Source organism: Colossoma macropomum, unplaced genomic scaffold (assembly GCF_904425465.1).
Source record: "Colossoma macropomum unplaced genomic scaffold, Colossoma_macropomum, whole genome shotgun sequence".
NCBI lineage: Eukaryota > Metazoa > Chordata > Actinopteri > Characiformes > Serrasalmidae > Colossoma > Colossoma macropomum.
The window spans coordinates 5462414-5489283 of NW_023494807.1; the positions used below are offsets into that span (position 1 = coordinate 5462414).

General features: G+C 38.3%; 1 protein-coding gene across 3 annotated transcripts; it reads right to left on the minus strand.

Annotated features, from left to right (window-relative positions):
• Positions 1-1176: 1176 nt before the first annotated feature.
• On the minus strand, positions 1177-26270 carry pip4k2ab (phosphatidylinositol-5-phosphate 4-kinase, type II, alpha b). Of its 3 annotated transcripts, none has more exons than XM_036556279.1 (11): positions 25394-26270; positions 13749-13846; positions 13522-13618; positions 10816-10968; positions 10331-10477; positions 9423-9461; positions 7333-7431; positions 5046-5159; positions 4380-4632; positions 3985-4088; positions 1177-3468 (listed from the first exon to the last, which is right to left on the minus strand). In XM_036556279.1, the coding sequence occupies exons 1-11, from the start codon at positions 25541-25543 to the stop codon at positions 3388-3390; spliced, it is 1335 nt and encodes a 444-aa protein (XP_036412172.1). In that variant the 5' UTR covers positions 25544-26270; the 3' UTR covers positions 1177-3387. The 3 variants fall into 3 exon arrangements, with proteins under 3 accessions (XP_036412172.1, XP_036412171.1, XP_036412173.1); XM_036556278.1 differs by having other exon boundaries at positions 7333-7434; XM_036556280.1 differs by lacking the exon at positions 7333-7431.
• Between the last annotated feature and the right edge of the window lie 600 nt (positions 26271-26870).

Here is a 26870-nt window from a genome sequence, read left to right on the forward strand (position 1 = left end):
CAAAATGACATAAAATAATTGAAAATTGACAGAAAGACCGATCAACATGAGGCTGTAGGCCTTAGAGAGCGGCGCCCTCTACTGGTTATGCAGAGCACTGCAGGGCAGAACTTCTCGGTTCTAAACCAACTAGATACTGCCTTTATGAAATAATGAGAGGCAAGCATGTTTTAAACGCATATAAAACATGCTTGCCTCTCATTATTTCATAAAGGCAGTATCTACTTACTCTATTTATGTGAGCATAGCATTAGCCACACAGCCTGGCTATTTGCAGAACTCCACCTGGTAAATGTGTTTATAAAATGCTTATTATTTGCTGCAATTTTCATACTTTCCCTAAACAAAAAAGGAGAATTGGTGAGTGCTGACCAGAACATAAGTGAGTGCAATTTTCCATTCACTACACAATATGTATTAAACATATAAATATGTACAACATCAATCCAACAATAACAATTGCCAAACAGTTGTTGGTGAAACATTAGCTAGGACAAAAGAATGATGCTGGTTAGCACAGAGTAGTGGACCGTACCACTGCCCTTCATGTGTAAGCCCAGGGTTTGATTTCCCATCAGGGCAAAATGGGAATTTGCATACTATTTTTGATAGTTATTGTTCTGGCACTATAATTTGGCAAGCAAATGAATTCAAGAAGGTTGAAGTCAAGAGAATATGTTTGTGTACTTCTCGTGTTTCCAAGTTATTACATACCGTCCGTTATTATTGTCTTCAATAAAACATTTAATCAACTAAAGTTGTTGCAATCAAAATAAAATGTACTTTTAACAGCCATATGGACAAATCTGACTTTTGCTAAATGCACATATACAGATATGAGCAAGTGTGGATGTCAGTAATAGCAATAACAAAACAAATAGGGGCAATAACCCTAAGAGAGAGAGAGAGAGAGAGAGAGAGAGAGAGAGAGAGGTGCTAATGCTAATGCTGCTGAATCACCATCAAGCAACTGTAGAAATTGTCTATAATTATGTTGTAAGTAGCATGATGTTATTTTGAACACTAAGTGTAAACAGTAAAAGCATGTTATACGTACAAAGCAACATCATTCTATTTTCACTTAGTGTAAATTAGCATCTTCCTTTCATAAATGATCCTCTAGTTGTGGAGATTATTTTGATAAATCCAAATAAAACGCTGATTTAGCAAACAGAGTCAGTGTGAGCAAAGCATCCTTTTATTGAGCGATGCTGATGGAACAGTGCCTCAAAAAATGAATACCGCACATACACATGAGAAAACCGTACGCATTCATGACATGAATAACAACAATGACGAATAGACTGACAGCTGTTCAGACCTTGTTAGGCGTCTTTGACAGGATTCTCTTAAAGGGTTCCGTCTTTGTTTCCCCTCTATAAAATGCTTCTGCAGGTATCAGGTTCACACAACACAACCTGGAAGTTTTCTCCCTTTCAGTGTTGAGCTTGTAACATCAAACAGGTTGAGACAAAGTAGAACTGAGCATTTTCAGGAAAGAAGGTTTTTATACATTTGAAAACTCATGGAAGAAAATGTCTTTTGCCTCAGCGAGGTTCAAATGTAATGGACGGATATCAAATTCATCACAAACCGTGAGGCAACGTTACAGGAGTAAAAGTCCATGAGGTCTTCCGTAGCGCTGTGTCGCTTTCAGGCTTAAAAAAAAATCTGCCTTTTTCAAAAAGCGGTTAACATGGCTTACAGTCTCTTTTAGTTGGTAGCTGATAAAGCAGATTCTGATACAGTAATACAGAATAAATGTCTCAATAAATTTCCAAAAGGATTTGATATAACCAGCACTTCACTGTGACACGTCAGATGTCTCTTTCAAAAGCAGAGAAACAGAACATTGCACTTCAACATCGGTCAAACATTGAGACAGATTTGCTGGATTAGCTCTGAAGTTGGCAAACGGTTGTACCTTTAGTACAGCAACATTCAGTCATAAGATCACAAATAGATTATACACGAAGATATTTACAGATCACAGGAACCGTACAACCACCTCGGGATTCGTCCCATTCGCCTCTCCCTTTTTAGAAAATAACGTTTTATTTAAAAAAAAGATTCAAATACAAAATTAAATAGTTCCGAGTAAAAAAGGCACACCCTCGCACAGTGTAGATATTGATGTTAACACGTACAGTCAAATGTTTCAGGTTTCTTACTTTGTGAATGATATTCTTCAAGAAAAAAACATACAGTGTAACTATTTCTATGTGATTATATAATACTCGAGGTCACTCAGACCACACCAAGTTTGAGAGAAACAACGAGAGCAAGACCAAGAGATTTTCTCAGTTCTTACAGTTTCACCAAAACGCTCTACAGCAGCAAAAACTCCTAAAAAAAAACCCAACATTGTTCCCACTGGAAGCACAGTCCAATTTAAACTCGCAAATGCACTGTTCCAAAGAAAGGGATGTAAAAATATATGCATACTTTCCCATAAAACGTTCTCTAATTATCAGCTTATTACACAACAAGAATGCTTTACTCGTTCTTCGAGAATAAAAAAGTGACAATGCTAATATTTCTAATTCTCCTGTTGTCTACTATACTCTAATGTGTGATTTAACACACCATCTCACTACTATTGCATGACTCCCTGCGAGTCTGTGATAAAATTGGTATAATTTGCATAAATATTTTGGTGCATTAGATCATGTGCAAACATCTTTAGGTTTTCTGCTCTGTTGGAGTTCAACTCCCCTACAATGAACTGTGCAGATGGCACAAAATCTAAGTCCAAATATGAAATTAACTGGAGCACAATTGTTCATTCAGCAGTCTAAATGGACTGGAAAAGTCTCCTTTCTCTCTAGTTCTATTCCCAAGTGCTTAATAAAACATTTACACAAAATAATCCACAATGACCAGATATGTGGTCTTGAACTTATCATTTGAACTGCAGTTGTATTAATCTATGGATATGATGGATGGGTTTCAAGATTTCAATCCCCCACTGAAAATCCTTCTCAGTCCTGGGCCCAGGTATTCGCCCACTTATGATGACGTTTTCTCGCTGTAAACTAAAACATAATAAGAATAAAAAAGCAGCTCTGAGGATTCCAGATAAACGCACAATAACAGCACTCAACATCCCACTCAACGATATCTAATACAGAGGTACAGCACAGTATAACGCACAAGTACATGATATTTGTCCATCCACCGCTTGGTACCATAAACCGATGTATTTATTTATGTATTTATTTTTTAGGAAAAGCCAAACAAAACACAGGAAAATTAAATGTAAACAAACAGATCCCAGTAAAACTCCCAGGATCCCATAAGAAACCTCTCTGTAGTGGTGGAGGCTTCCATGTTCTGCTTTCACCTCAAAATATCTACTAAACCCTATCCTGAGACATCAGGCAGCAGTTAGGACAAAATGGTGGTGATGAAGTCGTAAAATCTCTTGGAGTATTGCTCCGGATTAACTGTTGAAATCTCTGCTCCGGCCTACAACACACAGAAAGAGTGGGAAGACATTAAATAGACACATAGATGACTGTTTGTCAGCATTAAATACAATAAGAAAAATCATTTGACTAGTTCAAAAAGCTTCCAGTAGATGGCACTGTGGCTCTAAGTCAAATGCTTAAATTTGCTGCATTTATAAAAAAACACTTCTGAATGATGGGCCAGGCAGTAGTGAAGAACACAAAGTTGAATACTGAGGAAAACGACAACCATCTGCCCCAGACATCTACACCAGTGCTATAAAACACAGAACGGGTTAATTAGCCTTTACCTGATGTGAGGTCAGCAATCGTGTTGTGTTTAAAATTTCATATTTTCTCATTGGTTATAGTAGCTAAAATAAAGTAGGTTAGTTGATAGTCGTCAGCCTCACTGTCCCTGGAACATAATGCTTCCAAGCTGGCCCCCCAGCCTGTAAGCAGGGGCCCCAGAAATGAAATTCTGGCAACACTACTGCTGCAACCAGTCTACCAGAGCAGATCAATTATTTCTTACCCCATGCTTCACCGTCTTAGCTGCATGAGCTGCTTTCTTCTTAGCATCATAAGGTGTGAGGATGTCTATGATTGCCATGAAGTAGACCTCCTTTTTGGGTGCATCTGAGGGGAAGAAGAGCATGTTTACCGATCTCACTGTGGATTAAATATGAAGAACTCATATACTGAACTACTTCACTGCACATCATCATACTATACAGCAGGGCCACCAAACCCTGGTCCTGGTGATTTATTAGCCTGAAGAGTTTACTCTTTATAAAGGACCACTGTTCTACAGCGCGTAAGTCAGGTGTAGTTCTATTTGGTTTGGTATTTTTAATTCCTGCCAAATACTTTTTGAATGAAAGTCCTCCTGTGCAAATAAATTCTTAAAATATCAAAAACATGACTCACTCTCATGGCTCCGGATGGCATAGACATCAACGTTGGGGTCGAACTCCCCGGGGCCTAGAGGTTTGTTGCTGTCAAGTGTATTGCTGGGACTATCAGGTGGGGTCCCTGTCACCCCTCCGTCACTCTCTGTCCCCTCTTCCTCTCCGGCATCATTATCCTCACTTTCCTCCTCTGGCTGCTCCTGCTCCCCCCGCTCCACATCATGGAGCCCCACCAGCAGGCTGTAGTCCATCAGCTTCAACTGGGCTAGAAACTACCCAAAGAGCCCACACATTGTACAATTTCATTTTTTTAATGAAATACGTTCAAGAAGAATGGGAAACAGGGGCAGTAGGAAAGGAGCAGATAGTAAGTTGACATAATACAATAATAATTAACATCTTAAGAGGTCCTTGATTGGCTGATCATTTGCACTAGCGTTAAGTGGGCACATCAGACACACGCTAGAACTACACACTGGATCTCCCAGAGGAGGGTTGGTGACCACTGATCTACACTTTTGACTGGTATAGTTCTGGAAAATTCTGTTTCAACAAAGTGTGGGGGGTCAAAAGCATCTGAGTAGAGCAAGGCTGTGTTAGTTTATGGGTGGAACTAAATGAATAAAGATGGTAGACCCTCCAGGAGCAAACATGTTCTGATGTTTCTGACAAACTGTTCACAAACCTCCACATCATTCTTCAGTTTCTCCAGGAACACTTTCTTGCTCTCCTCATCTGCGTAGATCTTCTGGCCGTCATTGATGAAATCATTGTCTTTGTAAGTTGGGAGCTCCTTAGTCTGATGTCCCCAAAAAAAGAGAGAAAAGAAAGGCTAACTGATTCATCCATCTTTGAAATTAGGGCTGTATAATAAAGACAAAATGCTCGCAGTACGATTGTGAGGCGCCTTTTTTAATATATTAAAAATGCACTGGGGAATCAATAATGTAACACGGTTAAAGATTGGTTTGCATTCTGTTAACCAACTTTTAGGATTATTTAAATACCCTGATTCATGAACACACCCACACCAGCACTTCTCTCAGTATTGTAAATGCCAACATTGATCAACAAATGACGTAATTTGGAGGCTTGTTGCATTCGGTACCTTTCTGCATTGCCAGTTAACATTTTAAAGGCATTTTAAATCGAGCAGAAGCAGCAGGCACTCATTAGGTTCAGCCACGGCAGTGTGAGTGAGGAACTGAAGTGGTGACAAGTCTACTCGCTTGGTGTGCTTTTCCTGCTCTGATTTTTCTTGAGGTGTCTTCTTAGAGACTCCACTCAGTCTACAGTACTGTGCAAAAGTCAGAGACCACCCTTCCTTGAAAAAGGATGCAAATAAAATTTTCAAATAAAGAAGCTGCTGGTGTTCTTAGAACAATGGACATACAGTCAAAACAGTGATTAAGCAGAAAAAGCAGAAACTTATACAGAAGCCTCAACAACTAAACATATAAAGTTTATTCAGTGTGTCAATGCTTGGCCTTTATTGCAGCTTCTTCTCAGCTGACTTTTTCTAAGAAATCTAGGAAAATCTTTACACCCCCGAAGTCTTAGAAGTTGGTTGCAATTTCTACTTCTCACAATTCAAGTAATCTCAAACACAATCAGAGAGGTCTGGACTCTGGGGTGGTATATCCACAGAACACCAGCAGTTTCTTCATTTGAAAATCTTATTTGCTTCCTTTTTTCAGTAACAGGTTGTTGACAGTTAAACATCGTGTTAGATTATTTAAGTGCTGTTTATCTGATGGTGGGTTTTGGTGGTCTACCAGGTCTTGTTAGGAGTCTCTTATTTTTCTTCCCTACCTTCCTTTCTTTCTTCTTCTTCCTTTTTCTTATGCAAGTGGATTTTCATATATCTAATCTCTTCAGAAATGACTCTTAAAGAAATAATAACTCGTACTCAATGGTTGTTTTGACTGGAAATTAAAAATGAAGGGCGGTCTCTGACTTCTGCACAGCACTGCACAGAAGATACACGACCAGGTATATGACTACCTTTGTGCTTCTGGGTGCGCACTGACAAGGATAGAGTCATTTATGATATCTCTTGTTTTATCCCAGATGTCAACAAATATATATAATGGAATATTAACTACAATTAGGCCTCTTATATGAATACATTACATACAATTTAATTAAACTCTGAAACATGATATAACCCCGTGATACATTTTTACTCAAGAAAAAACTGATTTGTATATTAATTTATCTGTAAAATAAAAAAAAATAAATTAAACTACTTAAAATACTTTTTTACTTTGTGTTATTACACCACAATTACCCCGATTCAAGTCAGCCTACTACAAACTATTAATATAATAATACAGACAGGACCTTTTCAATTAGCCCAAACATTGTCAGATCAAACAATGGTTTCATTTCATACATCCCAATCTTGCCAGACACCTGTAATGACGTAGCATTCCAGGACTAAAGTTAAAGGAAAGTTAATAGAGGTGACATGCAAGTCCTTTCCTTGGTACATATCACAGATGTTGTACAATAGCTGACGCCAAACCACATTTTACATACTGACACACCAATTACTCCACAAAATCCATGTCTAGAGAACATTATGGGCTCCACACAGCTTAAAACAGATTATGTCACTTGTTACAAAAATGCAAGTGTTATGTAATAAAATGTAATGAAACTTTGCAAACAGGTCATCCATCGACCACTGATCATTCATCAACTCCACCCAAGTGAAGTTCTTATTATCCATCATACAAGCCTACTTTCTGGTCCAACATTTTTTTTGGAATCCCTGCAGATACCGTCGCTGTGGGAGAAGACATCAAATTATTTCTGGATGAGTGCAGCTCAATGCAGACACGCTTTCAAGTCTGCGGTCCCTCATGGGATCCAGAGAGGATAGCGCTTTTCCTGAGGCAAACGTGGGGGGTTGGCACATGCTGAGGAAAGAGCAAATGTGTAACAGCTCTTTGCTGGTGTGTCCTTACGTGTCTGATGGCGCAGTAAAAGCGCGTGGCGATCCGGATGGTTTGTAGCTTTTGGCTCATACGAGATTTGGGTGGAGCCCCATCGTCAGGTGGGCGTGGCTGCTAGAAAGAGGGTGAGAGGCCTGCTGAAAGATCTCACTGTAGAAACCTTATCAGCTGCCTTAGTATTAAGGGTGTAACGATTTCAAAGTCTTGAAAAATGTATAAAATGAACATTCAAAACTGCATTCATTTACTGTCTTTCAAGCATCAAAACCTAGTCATCTGAATGCGTCCTATCTGTTTCTTTTCGAATTTAGATTTTTGCCAATTATTTCTCCTTTAATTGAGCTGTGGCCCATTCCACCAGCAAGCTACGTCGCCTCCTGTCAAACTATGCTACCAAGTTGAGTGAAGGCTAGCACATGCGCGACTCACATGAATCACCACACCTTTTCAAACTCCTGCTAACGTCATTGGACAGCTCAACGCGCTTGGAGGAGAAACTGACAACTCTGTTATGTCAGCTAACAGATGGCTGTGTTGGCATACACTGCACTTGGTGACGGGGAGAAGAAGGGCAAATCCTGCCTGCCCAAAAAGAGCAAGTTACTTGGAGTATGCTCATTTGGGACTCCTGGCCATGGGTATCGAACTGATTTCTTGACAATAGGGCCAATGCCAGTGTAGCATATAATTAGATCTTTATAGAATCAAGACATTTTGAACACACAAAATATCAAAAAAACTTGACTGAATCTGGAAATATATGTATCGTTACACCCCTACATAATATTAACTGAACTAAACTGTAAGTTCTACAGCTTAGAAAGCTTAAAAACGTTAGGTAATACACATACAGTACAAGTATCAGTTTAAAAAATCAGAAGTACTGACACTGTATAGTTGTTATTGGACAGCTGTTATATGGATAGTGGTTACCATGTTGATAAAAAAAGATTAGTATTTAATGATTTTGATTGTTTAGGAAATGATGCTTTAATTAACTTGATACATGATAATACAACTGATACTGTATATGACACATATTTACAAATATAAAAAATCATATTTGCAGAAGAGCATCATATACAGCTGGAAGGACGAGTAGAAATAAAATCTGCATAATGAGGGCGTTTCACCATGCCAACGGAGTGTACATGCACATTGAGAACAGAGAACAGAGAAATGCATGCAAATTATTCACATGCCCTCATATATACAGGATGCATGAAACATCACAAAGCAGCCATCAGCCCTTTGCTGGATTTCAGTGGACTAAAAATACAGATTTCAGTGTTTTAGTAGAATAAGAATAAATGCCTTGAAATCACTGAATTTGCTTTGATGCAGTCTTGATGCTGAAGCCCTTCCCCATCCATATATTTGAAGTACTATAAGTATTCATTACATAACTTCATATCCTATTCATTATATAATTTCAAATTCCATATAACAACACAAGGTAACACAAATGGAAGTAACACAAAACAGAAAGCCCACTGTACCCACAGTTCTTTACACTGTTCATGGTGTGTGTTAATAGTAAGACAATAATTATGATATGATTAAGTAACTGTCAGTGGTCAGCTATTCTCTTATTTTAAAATGCTGTTTATGTTAATCCCTGACTGTTTTGTTCAGTAAGATGCATTCAGTAATGACTCATATTTTACTCTTTTCATTGGTATCAATGCACTGTACTACATCGTTCACATTCGCAGTCAAGCAAGAGGAGGGATAAAACAAAAGAAATCATTATGACACTCAACTAAAAAGGAGCGCAAAAGAGGTGCTTTTAAAAATGAATGGAAAGAGAATCAAACAGGGTTTTTTTAATCAAGCATTAAATTATTTGGGGAGTTTAGTAATTAATAAATAAATGGGAAGCCAATATAGCGTTCCAAAAACAAACCTTCTATGTTTTTGACAGCAGTATCCAACTCACACATGCAATGTACTGAACGTGCAAGTGCATGCTTATCTGGAACATAAAATTCACATAGGCACCTGGCCCGATGAACCATCTCATGATTGGAACCTACAGCGTCAAAGTCATCGTACAATTAAAGACTCTTAATAGATCCTATATACAAAAAAATAAACTTTACCTTTTCTTTGTCACTAGCTTCCCTGGCCACTGTGGATCCCTGAAAAAGTAATTAAAAATTACTGTTATAATTTTCTCAAATTCATTTTTTTACACTTTTCTGTTAAATAAATTTTCAAATGTCAATCAAAATGCTGTATTTTAACAATACTTTGAAACTTTAAGGAATGGTTTTGTGAAAAATCAAATTAAGACAATTTTCCACTCATCCTAAATGGATGTAATCAGTTAAAACAGGTTTGATGTCCACACTTTGCTTCTTACATTTACTGCTAGAGCTACAAGGCTAGGGTTGCTAATAAACACTAAAAGTTGAGCAGACTTCTTGTGATTTCTGCTGTTTCTTTTAATAAATTACTGTTAATCTTTTTTTCAAACTGAAAATATATGTTCAACAGAAATTATGAATATAATACAGTGTCCATATGCCCGTGTGGCATACACGCGAATGGAAGCTAGATTCTGCAGGGGAGGGGGAATTCAGTGCAACACTGTTGTCTGATATGGCTGCCCACTGCGTTCAGCTGTGCAGTGAAATTTTGTTCATTTTTATTATTTACAATGAGTCTTACTGTGCCCTATACAAACTGAAAAGTCAGTGTGACCTTGATGAAGACCTGGCTGTGTTTTGAGCAAGCTGAGAGAAGAAATGTGTGTATGGAAAAGATGTGAGTGACAAGTGGCTTCTAGTGTTTGTTAGCAATGTTAGCCTAAGGCAGTAAACTAAAAAAGCAAAATTTGGACACTAAACATATCTTGGCTGATTGACAACAACAGTGGTGAATGAAAAATTGCATAAATCAAAATCTTTTGCTGAACTATTCCTCAAAGTGCATGTGTAACTCTCCTAAACATTATACAATTAATGTCTGGTAAATGTCCATTCAATTTCTCGCTACTGCGACTCACCTTCAGGTCGTACTTCTTGTGGACAGGCAGGCGGTGACTGAAGACATTGCGCGTGACAATCATATAAGTCTCATCTCCGTCCACAGTTAGGCGGTACATGCCCAGAAACTGTGGAAGCAGTGTGTTGCCATGGCACTCCACTATATACTGGATACAGAAAAGATACACACACACACACACACACAAACACACACACAACTGAGCCTTCACCTCACCAGGGTTCTTCATAAGAGTGACTCAGCTTCTTCACAGGGACAGCCTTTTTCACCTCCTACTCACTTCTCCTAGTCACTTCCACTTGGGAAAATCCATGTTACAGCATTGACCAGATTTTTCCTTGAATAAGGCTTCATATAATCATGTCCTTTTTTTCAGGAGTTCTTGTATTTCTTTTGCTAATCTAGTAAAGACAGTTCCTTAAAGGCAGTCCCCACACAGAAGAGGTTAAAGGAGAGTGTGGGTCCTGAAGCTGGACCTGATTTTACCTGGTGGTACTTCTTCAGGATGTTGTGCATCTCAGCCACATCTTCGCTGGTGATGATCTTTATGACGTATTTCTTGTTGTAAGAGGTGTGAAAGCGAGCGCCACTTCGGCCCTGGGCATCGCTGGGGATTGGCGCGCTCCGCGTCAAAGAGTTCTGCCACAAGACAGACGCACAACATTTTACTTGCATAACCATGCATTGCACTCATATTGTGATAGATATGATACTAAATCCAACAGTGGCATTTGTCTTCACAGTGGGTTCATGTATCATGAAATACCAACCATGAATAAATGTGGATCAAATTAGAAACCTAATCATGATCCAACATACTTGTGTTCCTACACATTCATACATCAAAAATAAAACAACTATTTGCAGTTAGGACTGGATCCTTCCATAGAATACAGAGACATTTGCCAAGAGCTGTGAAGCTGCCCCCAACATAAAACAGAGCATGGAACATACTGCTAGAACCTATATTGTATCACCATAAAAAATGGTGAATCATGAACATGCCATCCATATCATTATATAACAGTTCATAATGTGGAATATTTACTTAATTAGTAGCCTTTTAACCAAAAATAAATAAATAATAATAACTAAACAAAACAAACAAACAAAAAAAACAACAACTGAGGAGCAAGCTCTTATCTGGTGGCTATTATGTGTTAGCACAAGGCTAACAGAGACAGGTTTTTTCCTCACTGAGTTTAATCCTGCACGACTACACAGATTTTTGACAAACAAAGATTATAACAGACATTCAGGTAACTTTTTTCATTTTGTATGCTTCAGCTTTACACTCAATACTTCAGTTGATATTTCAACTTAAAGCGTAAGTTGAACTGTTACTGTGTTACTGTTAGTCTGTTAGCAGTCTGACAAGCGGCTCATTAAACACAACCGGGTTCTTCAGTAAAGCAAGTTTAGTACTTTTTCATGCCTTTTTCTTCAAGCACACGTTGTTTGGGACTGCAAACATACATATATTCGTGAGATTGAGCTATTCTCCTTCTGCAAACTGGATGAAACTTTTTTTTTTTCACCTTTGTGGGTGAGACAAAAGTCTCTGTCTGCTCTATGTGTCATGCTGTGGCTATGTTCACTGTGATGGGTTACAAGCATCACTCAGAGGAGAGACTATCACATAGTCAGAATGTGAGAGCATGGTGGGAGATGTGCAAGCAGAGCTACTCTGTGTATCTACAAAATCATCTGAAATGTGCAACTTTTACTAAATGACTAAAATCCAGTGATCGTATTTAAAAGTGTTCACAATAACCAAGTGTATTTAAAGGACAAGTGTGGAGAAAATTCAAATTTGCCCAACTTTACGCTTATCCCGGATGTAGTCGATTAACGAAAGCATGTTTAGAGTCCAAATTTTGCTTTTTCAGAACTGGAGCATTTAAACTAACATTGTTAACAAAAACTACAACTTAACAGTCACCCAAATATTTTGTAGTCTCAAAACTTCTCTCATCTTGCATCTAGGTCTTCAGGTCGCATTGACTTGCATATTGTATTTGAGCACAGTATCTCTTAGTGTAAACTATAAAAAAATTAACAAAATTTCACCGCTACAGGCAGCTATTTCAGACTTTGTTAATTTCTATAGTTCGGGGTAAGTTAAACTCTTAAACCACATCTACATGCCTGTGTAAAGATGAAGGTAATAATGAAGGTTTGAGTGGGTAGAGAGAAGTTTTGGTAATGCATTTTTAGAGAAATGATTTAGTACGGTTGAAAGATTAATCAATTTTAAACTGAAATCGCAATTTGATTTTAATCGCAATCAGAAATTTTACCCAAATCGTTCAGCTCTTTGATTTAGGCTTTTTGGGTGACTACTGAGTTCCTAGTATTTGTCAGCAATGTCAGCCTCACTGCTTCAGTCCTAAACTACAGAAGAAAAATTTAGACTCCAAACATGTTTAGCCAATCTACTACATCTGGGGTAAGCAGAAAATTGTATTTTTCACTGAACTATTCCTTTAATATCGCAGTATACCAAATTACTGAATACCTGTACATGTTTACAAGTGTTTACCAATTTGGAAGGTGTTCTGCACACCACAGAATGCTCTGCGATCATCAACAATATTCCCTTCTACTATTATAAAAATCCATATTATATTATAAAAAAAGTTTCTACAACTATAGCAGCTTGGCCTGACCATTGGTAGTGGAAAAGTGTACTGGGGCATTCTGGGAAACAGGCCAAGCTAACCGCATTTGTTCCTCTCTCTGGCATTCACTCAAACACTCAGTACCACCTGCACAGCCTTAAAGATCATACTGCAATCACATCTGACGGTTTTGAGCTTACCGTATGCTGCAAACCAGATTAATGTCCTTTAGTCTTCAATCTACTTTCAGCACTAAACTTTGCCTCGGGTCACAAAATGAATAATTGTTTTTGATATTATTAGTAATGTTGATGATGATGGATGGCAAAAATATATTCTCCATATATCTATGTAGTTGCAAACGGCAAAGTAGATTAACTCAAAAAGGGGAGATTCAGACAAGTTTAAAATAACAACTTAATACAAAGAATTACATTCAATTCATATGCAGTTATGGGATGAGAAAGCATTAGTAGTGATTAGTCAAAACTACGAGATGAAAACTTTAAGACGAACGCTTAATAGAATAAGAATGTGACTGAGAAAACAGCGGGTGCTTTAAATCAGGTACCTGATATTCCTGATCATCAATGGCAAACCTCTCCCTTAGATTCCGGAAGACAAGAGGACAGTACTCCTTAAATTTGAAATGGCTTGGCATGTTCTCTCTTCAGGAAGTGGAAGAAAGAGAGAAAGAGAGAGAAAAATAAAACTAGATCAGAGAAGTGAACACAAGATTGACAAAAATGATCACTCAGTAAGATTAGACTTTGAAGTAAATTAAAATGGCTGTCGTACTTGTTGAAGAGGTGATTGTCCACTTTTATCTTGGAGTTTGCTTTGAAGTCATCAGGCATCAGCATAACAGGGATCTGAATGTGACTGAGTTCATTTATCTATAAATAAACAAAAAGAGTCAGGCTGAGTGTTGGCTATCAGATTTCAGACACCAAACACTGAGGTCCAGACACAATACTACATGCTTTATTTCATTAACAGCAACTTCACCTCAGGTGTGCAACTCAAGTGAGTGAAGAGTTTTCCAGATTTATTTTCAAATTAGAGATAGCACCAGGTATACATATCGGGTGGTATCAAAATAAAATGCTGGATTGGATATTGGAGGGGAAAAACAGAACTGGTTGAGAACAACCCAGTTCAACAAACAATGTAACAGTGTAACAAATGTAGCCTGAAACAGCACACAGTCAAACTGATGTCTAATTATTAGCTGTGTATTTTTTTCTGTGGGAAAGCAGTGCTACAGTGGTTTGAGCATGATAGCCCACTTTTAGATGCTCATCTTGAAGCTTGGCATTTTTTTAATTAGAAATATGGGTTCGGTATTGACCAAGACACATTTTATTTAGGGATGATGGATAATATCAGAATCATATTAATATCAGCAGATAATTGCTTAAAAATCAGACAGTTTTGACCAATACTTCAAACAGCTATTTAATGAAGCATTTATTGTTCTCAAAAAGAGCACAATGCTTAGGCGATGACTGTGACGCTGGGCTACTAAGACAACATGTACAAACACCATTTCTGGAAAAGGAGGGACATTTTGTAAAATGCAATAAAAACAAGAATCTGTGACTTGTTAATTATCTTGAACCTTTAACTGACAAAAGTACAAAGAAAAGATGTTTTTACTGACCACGCTAATTGAATTTTATAAATATAAATAGATATAGACATTGAGGCTCAAAAAACCATTCAAAAAACATCAGGACAGAGGAATGTTTACCACATGCTGTGGGCACTGAGGCACCATCATACCATACAGATTCTGGCTTTTGCACTTCACTGATAAAAGTCAGGATGGTCCCTTTTGTCTTTGGCACAGAGAACTCGACAACCATTTTTCCCCAAAATCTGAAATGTGCTCTTATCAGACCATAGCACAGATTTTCGCTGTCTTTCAGCTCGGTGGCGCATCTACACAGAATTGATGTATGGCTTTCTACTTGTGTAAGAGAGTTTTTAAGTTGCACTTCCTGATGCAGCGGAGGACTGTGACAAGTGAGAACAGTTTTCTAAAGTACTCCTGAGCTAATGTGACTATATTTAGTCGCACGGCGGTTTCTCATGCAATGCTGTCTGAGAACTCAAAGGTCAACATTCAACAGTGGTTTCTGGCCTTGCCCTACATGGACTGAGATTTCTCTGGATTCCCTGATTCTTTTCACAATAATACGTACAATATATGGTAACCTAAATTCTTAGCTATGACCATGGTGGATACTCTTTTTATGATACCCTCACTTGCTAATTTATCTGTTAATAATATTAACTAATATTAACTTTTCACTCTTATTTTGCCTCTGTCCTAACTGTTTTTGAGTGCACTGCAGACATCAAATTCAAAATTTGTTTATATTTGCAAAATACAATCAAGTTTAGTACCAAAAACGGTACTAAATGTTAAATTCTACAAGGCTGAATTTCATTTCTTTGTCAGAAATTTCCATTCCTCCTTACAACAGAGTAGCAATTGTATTCTAGGACATGTACAGGTGCCTGAATGTGGCTGCTGCACCATTTAACGCATAATGGGAAACTCAAATAAGAAGCCAACCTCAGCCAACCTCAGCTCTCAAGTCATTTGTCTCATACGTGCATCTTAAACAGTCATGCCTCTGACCATCATACAATGCTGGAATTTGAAAATACTACATTCAACTCACACTTCAGTACCAGTAAGAGGCAATCGGTCTGCTTTCTATGTTAGGCTTAAGCTAACCCCCAAAAATTGGCCATTCCTCTATGCCCACTGCCTTGAAAACAAAGTGCATGTAACTTCAGATTGCATACTTCAGGTCCAACAGCCTACAAAGTGGGAGGTTCCTCTACTACCATTTCACTCAGTCACTTTGTCAGCATTATTATTATATCATATATCTGCTATGGACAATAATACTTTAACAATAAGTCACTTTAAATAATAATAACACTAAGTCACTTTAAAATGTATATTGTCTCTATATTTTGTGTATATCTTGTGTATATTATGTGTATATTTAATAGATTTCAGTTCGTTTTTCTTGTATTTTTATTTTTTACTTATTTACTTTCTGTAGAGTGATTAGCTGAGCCTCACCACAAGCATTTCAATGCTTAAATGTCCTGACATGTTGTGCAAATGACAAATAAACTTGAAACTTGAACTTGAAACTTGATCAAGGGACTTCTGCATTTTCATTTGAAATGTGATCCAGGCACTCAGCTAAAGGGGCCTGCACTGTTTGTATGTCACATTTTCTGCACTTATTTGTGGCATCCCAAAGAACAATTTCAACCAGTGTACTGGGTAAACCAGAATAAACGCCCACCCCCGTAAAATAACTGCATTCATTTTTTGGCATTTGTAACCCTCTAGAAAGAAATGTTATATTTCTCTTCAGTGCTAATCCAGGTAGATTTAGTTCCAATTTCTATTTTCTAAATTTTTTAAATATTTATGCACCAGCATTAGTAGATATGTACCTGAAAAATAGCACAACTCCCACACTGGTGCATGTCTAGTTTCAACATTGGTGTGAGAAAACTAAAGGCAGTACTGCGCCATTTCTACTACATTTAATCATGTCTGATTGATCTCTTCCCTATTTTACTCAGAAATATGAGCCTGAGATACCCGTGATGTACCCAGACAGGTGGGCATATTTTCTTTGCCCTTCATTCTGGAGTCCAACCAGCTTTTATGACACTCCCTCTATCAACTAAACACACACACACACACTCTCTCTCTCTATCTCTCTCTCTGACGCAGAGGGCTATTTCTGTGTACCTTCCTCTGTGTCTCCATCTGTCCTTACTGCATCGTGGGGTTTTGCCCTGCATCCGTCAGCAAACGCCCGGTCAATTCACACAGTGAATATTTTAAGTTACTGATACTAAAAGCGTTTAATGGAATTTAGAAGACCAAACAATGAATGACTGGTTTCGACAGCAATTTTTAAAATCAAAATTTCATTCTTTTCTGCAACTTCACAATTCTGTGTTTATACTTTCCCATCTGAATGAGGAAGGGTGTGATCTGTAAACCACTTTATACTGCTTCCTCATTCATAGACCGGTGCTTCCAGTATATATGCCTTATATACAGTCAAAAGAGAGAGAAATCATGGACTAACTGTGGCAAAAGGGCTATTCATCTAAGGGGAAGGGCATACTGTAACATTTTTCTACAAAATATATGCCAGTATGTCATAGCTCAAGGGACAATCAGTAATACTAACATAGTTCCCAACTCTACCCACCTAAACGCACCACATAATAGTTCCAAAAATATCTGCCCCAGTTTCCTAGAAACAACCACAATGAGCTCAGACTATGAAGAGCAAAGTTTAGCATGAAGATGAATGACCATGGAGCACTTCAGTGATCTTGCAATGTTCTTTGATCAACAAAGATTTAATATCAATTCTTTTATTTTTCACTCACAGCATTTTTGGCCACAGAAGGTGTGTGTTCAGTATTAATGGTAGCTACCAGTTCTAACTGTGGGAAGTGCAGTATTATTATCTAATAAATGGTAACGATTAAGCATGTATTGTAAATCAGAAGTGTGCTTGTGACCTTTAACAGTAATTGGCTGGATCAAATGAAACACTGAGTGCATTTACATGCACTTAATAATCTGATATCCGCAGAAATGTAGAAACGCAGCTCAATGTGTTTATATGCATTTGGGTAATCAGTTAATGGGAAATCGCCAGGTCTACATGAGCCAGGCAATAATCGGATTTCTGCTTTGCAACCAGCCAATAAACTCACACAATAAGACGTAATGTAAATGTAAAACTCATCATCATCTTTTATTTTTTAAATATTTTCCTTCTCCTGTGAAGTTACCATTCACAAGAGCTACGATAACCTTAATAAAACACAGCATACATTTCAATTTTACCTTTCTCACTTGGTCAAATGGCATAACCTGTGTCTCAGAAAAACCTAAAGCCTGAGCTTCAATTGAAGTGCTTTTTTATATTACTAAGCACTTGAGATGATCAACAGAAAAAGTCATGCTGAGATAAACTTGCATTGTACATAACACTGTTTTTTTACCAATGTTTTTTGCGGATCTGCTGATCTGACCTGGCAGAGAACAGCATCCACCCTGCTCTGATCAAATGGTATCCTCACTGTGCTAAAGTTCCTCTCGCTACTGCAGCTACTGTAGAAATGCTTAACACACTTCAGATGACCTTCACAAGCAAGAGAAAAGATTAGACAATAGATTAGACACACATAGCGACAATAATTTCACTAGAAAGAGACAGAGAATGTAACAAAGAGAGACACGTATATTGCTTCAAGTAAACATGTATCTACTACCTGATTCCAATTCTACCCTGATGTTGCAGATGAAAAATCAGCCCGAACCTCCACATTTTTGGGTCCTTAAGGCTCGGTTCGATAGCCGACCTCTTAGTAGCAGATGTCTTTCAGGTATAACAACAATTTTTTTAATCATACCACAGGAGATCTTCCATGTTCTCTTTACAGATTTGCAGGCTAAATCATCAGACCGTCCATCTACACAGAATTAGATAAAGATAAAGAACCATCACTAAATATTTGTAGATCGTGGAATGATTTCATGCTGCACAGGTGAAATAAGTAAATATGCAGCATCTAATAGATACAAATGCTTGATTCATACAAATGAATGATTTGTATTTGTAATGTCTCATGTTGGTTACACTCCATTACATCTTGTAAATGTAATCTTTTAGACAAACTAGCTTTGCAGGTAATTAAATTAAACTCCAAATGTGTTTCCTCAAGTGATTAAAAACCATGGTTTACATGAGCCGTGATGAATGCTTGACTATATATATATATATAAAGTAATCTTTAGTTTTAACAAAATTAGCACAAAACTATTGTACACAGTTACACCACACATCCTTAAAGGGATGAAAAATTGACAATACGAAGACAAAAGCAAAACTGACCCTAGATTTGCCACTCAGAGAGGATAGACACATGCAGAAATAACCACTGATCTGGTAATATAACGTAATTTACAGTATTGTATATTATGTTATTTTAATTTTGGCCATTCCAGTCTGCTAACTGCAAATAAACTCGCATGTATCATACCCTTGCTGCATCAAAACAAATATGACCTAGTCATAATCCTCACTATTAAGCTAAAGAGTACTCTGAAGAATTACAGGCATTAAATGAGTGGTTTGATGCATCAACAGCACACATGCACAGCACCAAGTCATAAACAGCTGAGCACTATGAGTATGTACTAAACTTTTTAATTGTTATTAACTACAATTAATATTTAAAATCATATCAGCCAGTTTCATTAAAATTCTGTTTTTTTGTCATAACCATGACCGCACACATCATCATCACCACAACAAGACTAGCACACTGCCTACAAATGTGGCTTGCCCTACAGCTCGATGACTTCATGAGATGTGGTGACCTCACATGCCTTGAAGGAAGAAGCCTCTGGTCTCCAAGGGACTGTGGCAAGATGAATAAAGAGACTTATTTGGCTCAGAAAATGGGTGACAGGCATGAAGTGGGAATGGTGTATACGTGTGCAGAAGAAACATTTGCATAAATAATACATAGTGGCAGCCCTCTCATGCCTTGAAGGAAGCAGCCTCTGATCTTCCAGGTACTGTGGTAATGTCGAAAAGAATTTATGCTTCTTGGAAAATGAGTGACAGGCATGAAGCAAGAAAGGTGTAAATGAGTGCAAAAGAAAAATTACATTACATAAACAATATTTTCACTTTCAGTAATGTGTGAGACTAAAACAATATGTAATAATACATCGTCTAGGTAGAAAATACAAAGCACCTTTTGTAATTTCGATGCACCATTTCTACAAGCCATCCTATTAAAACAAACATAATAATCTATCTGTGAGTAAGGCATGTGGAATTATCTCAGTGGGTGGTAAGCTGCCTACAATCCAATTCCACTTCACCAAATGTGCTAATAATGCGGTCGGTGCACAGATAAGTAAAATATTACTATCACAAGTGCACAGGGATGTAACCTATTTGGCGTGTAATGGGAAGGAGTCCATGTAATTACAATCAGAGATGCTTGTTATGTGTTGTAGTAGCTCTGATTTCCTTGTTGGTTGCGCACATGATCAACATAATTTAATTTGAATACAGCAACACAGATTTTCTTCAGATGAAGACTTACTCCAAGACCATCATTCATTAATGGAAAAAAAGACACCCTAAAATGAACTTTTTGGGCACTCTCACGTATATTTCACAACCTACAACTGAAGTATTTGTTCAAGATAAATTCCCCCTGTGTTCAAAGTCTTTATGTTTTAAAATCTAGTAAAATAACTGGACAAAAAGATGAATGCTTTTTATTGTGCTTCTGATTATTATGATTATGCCTACATTTCTTACTGTTGTTACCATTTGGTCACATCAAATTCTGCAAAGACCAATCAGCTGACAAAAGACAGAGGACAAGAGTGCATCCATGGGAACTAACAGCGTGATACAAACCAGCTACTATATCTCTGGGATGTGATTTAGTCTTTTGCCTTTGGATTAAGCATTTCTCATTCCTGCCAGCAGGGAAAGTCCTGCCACGTGGGGACCAGGTCTTCTTCATCCATTTCCATTTGGGTTACACTTCAGACACCCTTATGCAATCACAGCACTGAAAAGACTCCTCTGCGTCAAACTAAGAATGAGAGGATGAAAGCCAGGCAGAGGGAGGGAGGGTGGGAGGGAGGGAGAGAGGAATAAAAGAAGAGGAGAGAGAGGGGAGGATGGGCCAGGAGGAGAAGATTGACAGAGTAAGAAAAGCTGTACAGTGTGTATAGAGGACAGGCACAAAATAAGGCAGAAGAACAAAAGCAAAGGGTAGGTCTACACAAGGAGCAGCTTAGGAGAAAGAATAAGTGGGTGCAGATCAAGAAGGGAGTGAATCTAATGGCCTAATTAATACCCACACCAGAGGCAAGCAGCAAAGCATTAATCAGGTCAAAACATGGCACTGATCAAGCTGTGCAAAATAAGGGTGCAGTCACAACAAAACCACAGCCAACAAAGGTTATACAACCGTTGCTTCTCACAAGAATTAATGAACAATTTAAGGCAAGACAACAACGTTTCTGATTTGTAAAAGGAGTCTTAATTAAAAATTCAACAAAACCTGACTGCCTGGTAGAGAGTAAAGGAGAGAAGCTCTCTCTGTTCTAGGAGGTGGCAGACTGTAAGCGGTCGCTACAGCTCCAGTCTCCAGGGCTGAAAAGAGGATGAGTCAGCCAGTTCTCCTGGTTAGCACACCACCGCTCCTTGCAGATATCTGGCTGTGAGAGGGTCTCAAAGCCCACTCAAGAGAGCAGCTCTAGGAGATGAGAACTGGCACTCTCAACGAGAAATCAAGCCTGCTTTTCAAAAACAGTAATTTCCCTCAGACAAGGATGTCGGCTAAAAGGGAATGCTTGTGAAGTGGAGCTCAGCAGTGGATGCTGTGGAGCCTTTTCATGTTAGTAAACAAACAAAGTGCCTGCAATACGCCCACTTGTGTCATCCCCACCGACCTTCAGTGCAGTTTCAGAGAGATGGAAAAATACCCAGGAGCAATTTATATTACTTATTATTTCACTAAGACTGCACAGCAGAGTGCTTGAAGCACCAAACTTCGACAGTTTCCTACTGAGGACAGCAAAGAAGGACTGTCAAAAACTGGAATAAAACCTGCATATACAAAATTGATGCTGTTGTTATGGATACTAAAAATAATCTAAAGGAAAGTGCTTAAATGGCCCCTTTGGCCCAGTCTTTAAAAGCAGTGCAATAAAAGGTCATACTAGTGGAACTCAGGTTCAAACTTTGCCATGACTGAAGGAACCAAAGAACAACTGCCCCATTTAATAAATGCTAAATCTGCTGATTAACATGAATGACAATCCTCATGTGCACTACCCTTCACTACCCTTCAGATAAACAATGAGTGCTTTAAATCAGTAGTCAGTGGGTTTATAATACATGCAAATAACTGACCAGGCCTCACTCTGGATAATGTACTACAATAAGCTTTGCAAAGTTGGCCCAACCTTGACAACCTTGAACATTTCAGATAAGTGTGACAGGCAGATCACAATATCACTTGGACATGCAAGGCTGACCTCACAAATGGCCTACTCTGTGCTATTTTTATCCATTGTTGTCTGCCAGCCAGTGCTGCACCTTTTCCACTGAAGTATTTGTGTTTTTGTACTTCATCCTATAATAAGATTACATTTTAACGAAATCATGTAGAGTATGTTTTTGTGGAAGACTAAACAGAAATTCACTGTGGGGATACACCAGTATGGGAACTGTCTGATCCTGATAAATAAATGTTTATAAAATGTAGAAGGAAGACCTAGATCCACCTGGATTAGCATTACTGAAAAACATACGTTACTCTTCTATAGGGTTAAAAATGCAGTAAAATTTATAAAATACATACATCTTAGTGCAGCAGCCCAGCATCACCTAAACATTCTATTCTTCAGAAGCACTATACATATGTCATCAAATGTCGATTTTATTTTAATCGACCAGTGCTGATATTATCCCGATATCATCGTACATCAGGAATTCACCAAATAGCTAAAATGAGCCACCATCTCTGTGAACAAGTACGAAATAAGGGCTACAGCAAAGTATGTACTACTACCATGCAATTAACCCCTTACATGGCCAGGGTTTATTACATGCCGGGTTTATTACACACATCTATAACCTAAGAATAGTTCAATAAGTATCCACTGACGTCCCTGTAGTTACTGAATAATAAGCCTTAGTATGTAATAAACCACAGATCTTAAGAGGTTAACCTTCAATAAGGAAAGTTTTCATTTTGAAGAATAAGCCAATTAAATAGTTAGATAAGAGTAAAAAGAGTGAAAGAGCCCATTTAAAGACTTATTCAGACTCCTGAAAGCATTCAAAACTCAACATTTACAATTACAGATTCATATGGAGATATTGTTTGGTAAAATCACATTAAATATCACAAAATCACATGTTTCCAGCAATCACTGGACAACATGATCAGTTTTTGCCAATAAAATTTGCATGCTTGCATATTTATTCCAATATGTTTGTGGTGTTATTTGCACAATACTGAACAGCTAATCAAGTTAACTCTTAGCCTAGACCTTAAACAGCCATAAACAATGATTGTAGAGACTGAATATAATTTATTTCAATATGTGATGCCAAAATGCATCAAATAAATTTTGTACTTGCAGTTGTCTACATACATTTGTATTGCAAGTCTGTACATCCACTGGGTAATTTCCTCTCTCATAGTCATTAGGCTATTGCACAGCATATTCTGTCTGTATCGTTGTCTAATTAAAAGTGAAGGAGTTAGAAATTTTATATTAAGTAATCATTAGAGGCCAAAAATAATTACAAGAGGCACTTCTTTTGTCCAAAAAAGAAATGCTAGGGAATACGTGATTTTAATGCACCATTTTTGAGCTTTTCTGCTTCTTACACGTTTCACTGTACATGTAGTACATTTTACACTTAAAAATACTCACATCATAGGGTATTTTAACACAAGCAGGCACATACCACTTCCAACCTCTGGCAGGAGAAACAGCCTACAAAGCTAAATTCACAAGTGTCCTTTTTTATGGTCCAGCTTGGAGAAAAGCACTGCAACTGCTTACACAGGGCTACGTAATACCGATACAGTTCAATATCATGATATTTTCCAAATATATTATAGCCAGACAATATTTAAATTAGCATTAGAAGTTAATAAGTTAGTATTAGTGAACTCAATGAGGTCAGATTCATCCCAAACACTGCTATTAATACTGCTCTAAGCTAAAAAGATGTCGTACAAAACCCTACATAGCTTATTTGTGATTAGACTGTTTTGTTCTGTCTTCTTGTCTTAAAATGGCATCAAATAGATCCCTACACAGTATTGTAAATGCCGACCAGACAGAAAGCACATTTCCAGAAAGAAGATCTATTAATTACTTATATTTTATGGATTTTAAACTGTTCTTTTAAACAATCTGAAGCACCATACAAATGGCATACATCAGAGTTAACTTTCAGATCCCAGACACCATAAGGAAATGGCACAAAACAGAACAGACTTGGCAGTTTGGGAAACAACTATTTTATCTGCAATATATTATGGAAGTCATGCCCATTACCTATCAAATTCATTGCTAAAAATATGGTTAAAAGTCAAAAGCGAAATCACGGTATACTGGGACAGACGACGTATCACCTATCCCTGCTGTTAAAAATCTGTCCCATTTTGTACAGCTCTGTGCATCTGCAGAAGCCACAACCTGAGTCTAATTCGTAATAATGTCTTACTACCACGGACCCTGAAAAGCTTTTCATCTGGGATGAGCACTGAGCCCCCAGACACCAGTTACCAGAGTCCCATGAGTCCAATTATAAGCTTTTCAGGCACCTGGAAAATGTCCATGCCTTGCAAAAAAAAGCTACTACAGTATTAGGGGCAACATCATAAAATTCCCTTATATGTAGCTCGGAAAATCTGGGTGTCCAGACAGCACAAAGAAAGGATGATTTATTGCAGCATTTACATAGGCTTACAGCGTTCCTTCAAGGTGTGTCTGTGTCAAGAAATCTATCCTACAGGGCAGCAAGGTACCTGTCACAGTAAAATCCAGACTCCAGCAGGTCTGACCTAATGACCTTATGGATAGCATCATTTGAAATGCCTTATTTGCAGATAGAAACATAATGCAGAAAAATAATGCCTCTCAAATACAGAACTGTTTAGCATTTGTGTCCTTGGATTAAATATAGAATGCTTTGTTCTTAACCCACCATTGCATGATGTTGCCTCAGGGTAACAAACCCATTTTCCTCACATTACTATGACATGATTCATATTTAATGTTACAGTTCTGACTACCTGAAAAATTACTTGATTCTTTTTATATTTTAGAACGGTTTCAGCTGATATTTGTAGTCTAAACGATTGGTGTGCAAAAAAGCAAAATCAAAACTTGTCGAAGCTGCATCATGTTAGGATGGTTTCTTTAAAGATAAAGTATTTTTTCTTTTTATCTTAGTATGTCCAGTACTATAAGTATTCAGAATGAACTCAGTCTCATTCTAAATATTTATATTTAAAAACTCCCTGTTTTTCACATTACACTCCATCATTTCCTTCCAATGTCGCCCAATGTTGCCTCAAGGCAACACACAGGAACGACAAAAGGCCGTTTTGAATTTCATCAGATCTTCTTATGCAAGAAAAGAGAAGCAAACATTTGTTTAACATTGCTCTCATAATGCGTGCAATAGAGGGTTAATAACCAGAGCGATACACATATCACTTCACATTCATCCCTTCACAATACCGAGTCAGGCGTGTCACATGTTAAAACACCCGCTTTAAATAAATGAAGGACTCACCGAGTGGTTCACTCCCCACATTAAGACGCTGAGCAGAGGATCGCTGGCCCGAAACAGCTTCACCTTCTGCGACACGAAATGCTTTTTCTTCGTTTTTGTTTTGCTGGCGATGGCCGAGGCGAGGCTGCTGGCTGCAGAAGCCATGTTCATGAGTGGGGCTGGCGGAGAAAACGGGGCGAGAAATGAGGGAGATCCCTGATCACTAACGTTCACTTAACTGGCGGCGGCTCCACACCTGAAGCAGCCGGGAATCACACGCGTCCGGCGGGTTGATGTCAACGAGTCGTTCGTCCCCTTCTTCTTTCGTATTCCTTCTTTCATCCCTCTAAAAATGCTTAAACGGTGACAAATATCGACGAAAATCTTGAGCCGTGCGACGGCGCTAACCTAGCTAGCTGTCATTGACGTTAGCTTGAAGGTTAACGGTGAGCTAAACGATACGAGCGAACCCGAGTGCTTCCAGTGAGCTAACGGCGGCTAAGTAACAGTTATAGCAGCCTCGGAAAAACACAGAAGCGACCCTTCATGTCTAAAATGTGTGTAATTTTACAAGTGAGCACAAAGCGCCTTTCTCAGCTCTCGGTGTAAAATCCTCTCATCACCCAGCGTTCCCGTCTGAATGCAGGGGCTGAGGAAAAAACCGTTAGCCGTTAGGCTGTTGCTGGGAGACGCGATTTGAATTTCCTAACGGTCCGTCTCGCGCTCGCTTAAGAGAACCAACGAGGCTCCGGCGGTCTCTCTGTTAACTCCGAAAGCGGGCGAGTCGGTATGGTGAAGGGAAGAGCTGGCAGCTCCGCCATCCCCCCTGCGCTCGGGATGCAGCAGCTGGATGAAGGCGCAGTGCACCAGCCCCCCTCTTAACCCCACCGCAGCCCAGCCTGCTCCGGGCTCGGATACGGCGCAGCGGCTGCTGGAGGGAGGAGGCGCAGTGCATCATGGTGGTGTTCGATTCACCAACGAATCGCTCTGTTCGAATGATTCTTTTAGGAGTCGAGTGCAGTGAAGTACAACAGAATGCTACTTTAATTAAAGTACACAGATAACCGGTAAGATACCCACCCTCAAAGATTAAGGTTGTTTTTCAAGGGTTCTTTAGTAAAGTATGGTTCTATTCAGAGCAATATGGAACATGCTTAAATTGTCCTTCGCATGCTGAAATGTTTCTTCAGATTGATGAAGAATGTGTTAAATATGATTACATATTTGAAAATGATTCTATATAGCACCAGAGAGGGCTCTTCTACTGCATAACAACCTGACATTGTAACAGTAGTAGAACCGTTTTTAGTGCTATATAGAACCATTTTCAACACATTCCCCATCTGAAGAACAATTTCACCATGCAAAGCATAAAATGGTTGTATATAGAACTCATGGTTCTTATAGAACTATTACCTTTAGTAAACAACCCTTGAAAAACCATCTTTTTAGGAATGTATTTGTGAGCCCTATACATGTATACACAGTAACAAACATG

What these genes read in the sequence shown, in the direction of transcription:
- pip4k2ab (XM_036556278.1), bottom strand. Translation starts at nt 25,543, where the DNA reads ATGAACATGGCTTCTGCAGCCAGCAGCCTCGCCTCGGCCATCGCCAGC. An exon ending in ACAAGAAGTACGACCTGAAG is followed by an intron (nt 9,462 to 10,330) that starts GTGAGTCGCAGT and finishes TTACTTTTTCAG; the next exon opens with GGATCCACAGTGGCCAGGGA. An exon ending in TTTACTGCGCCATCAGACAC is followed by an intron (nt 5,160 to 7,332) that starts GTAAGGACACAC and finishes TGGGGACATCAG; the next exon opens with ACTAAGGAGCTCCCAACTTA.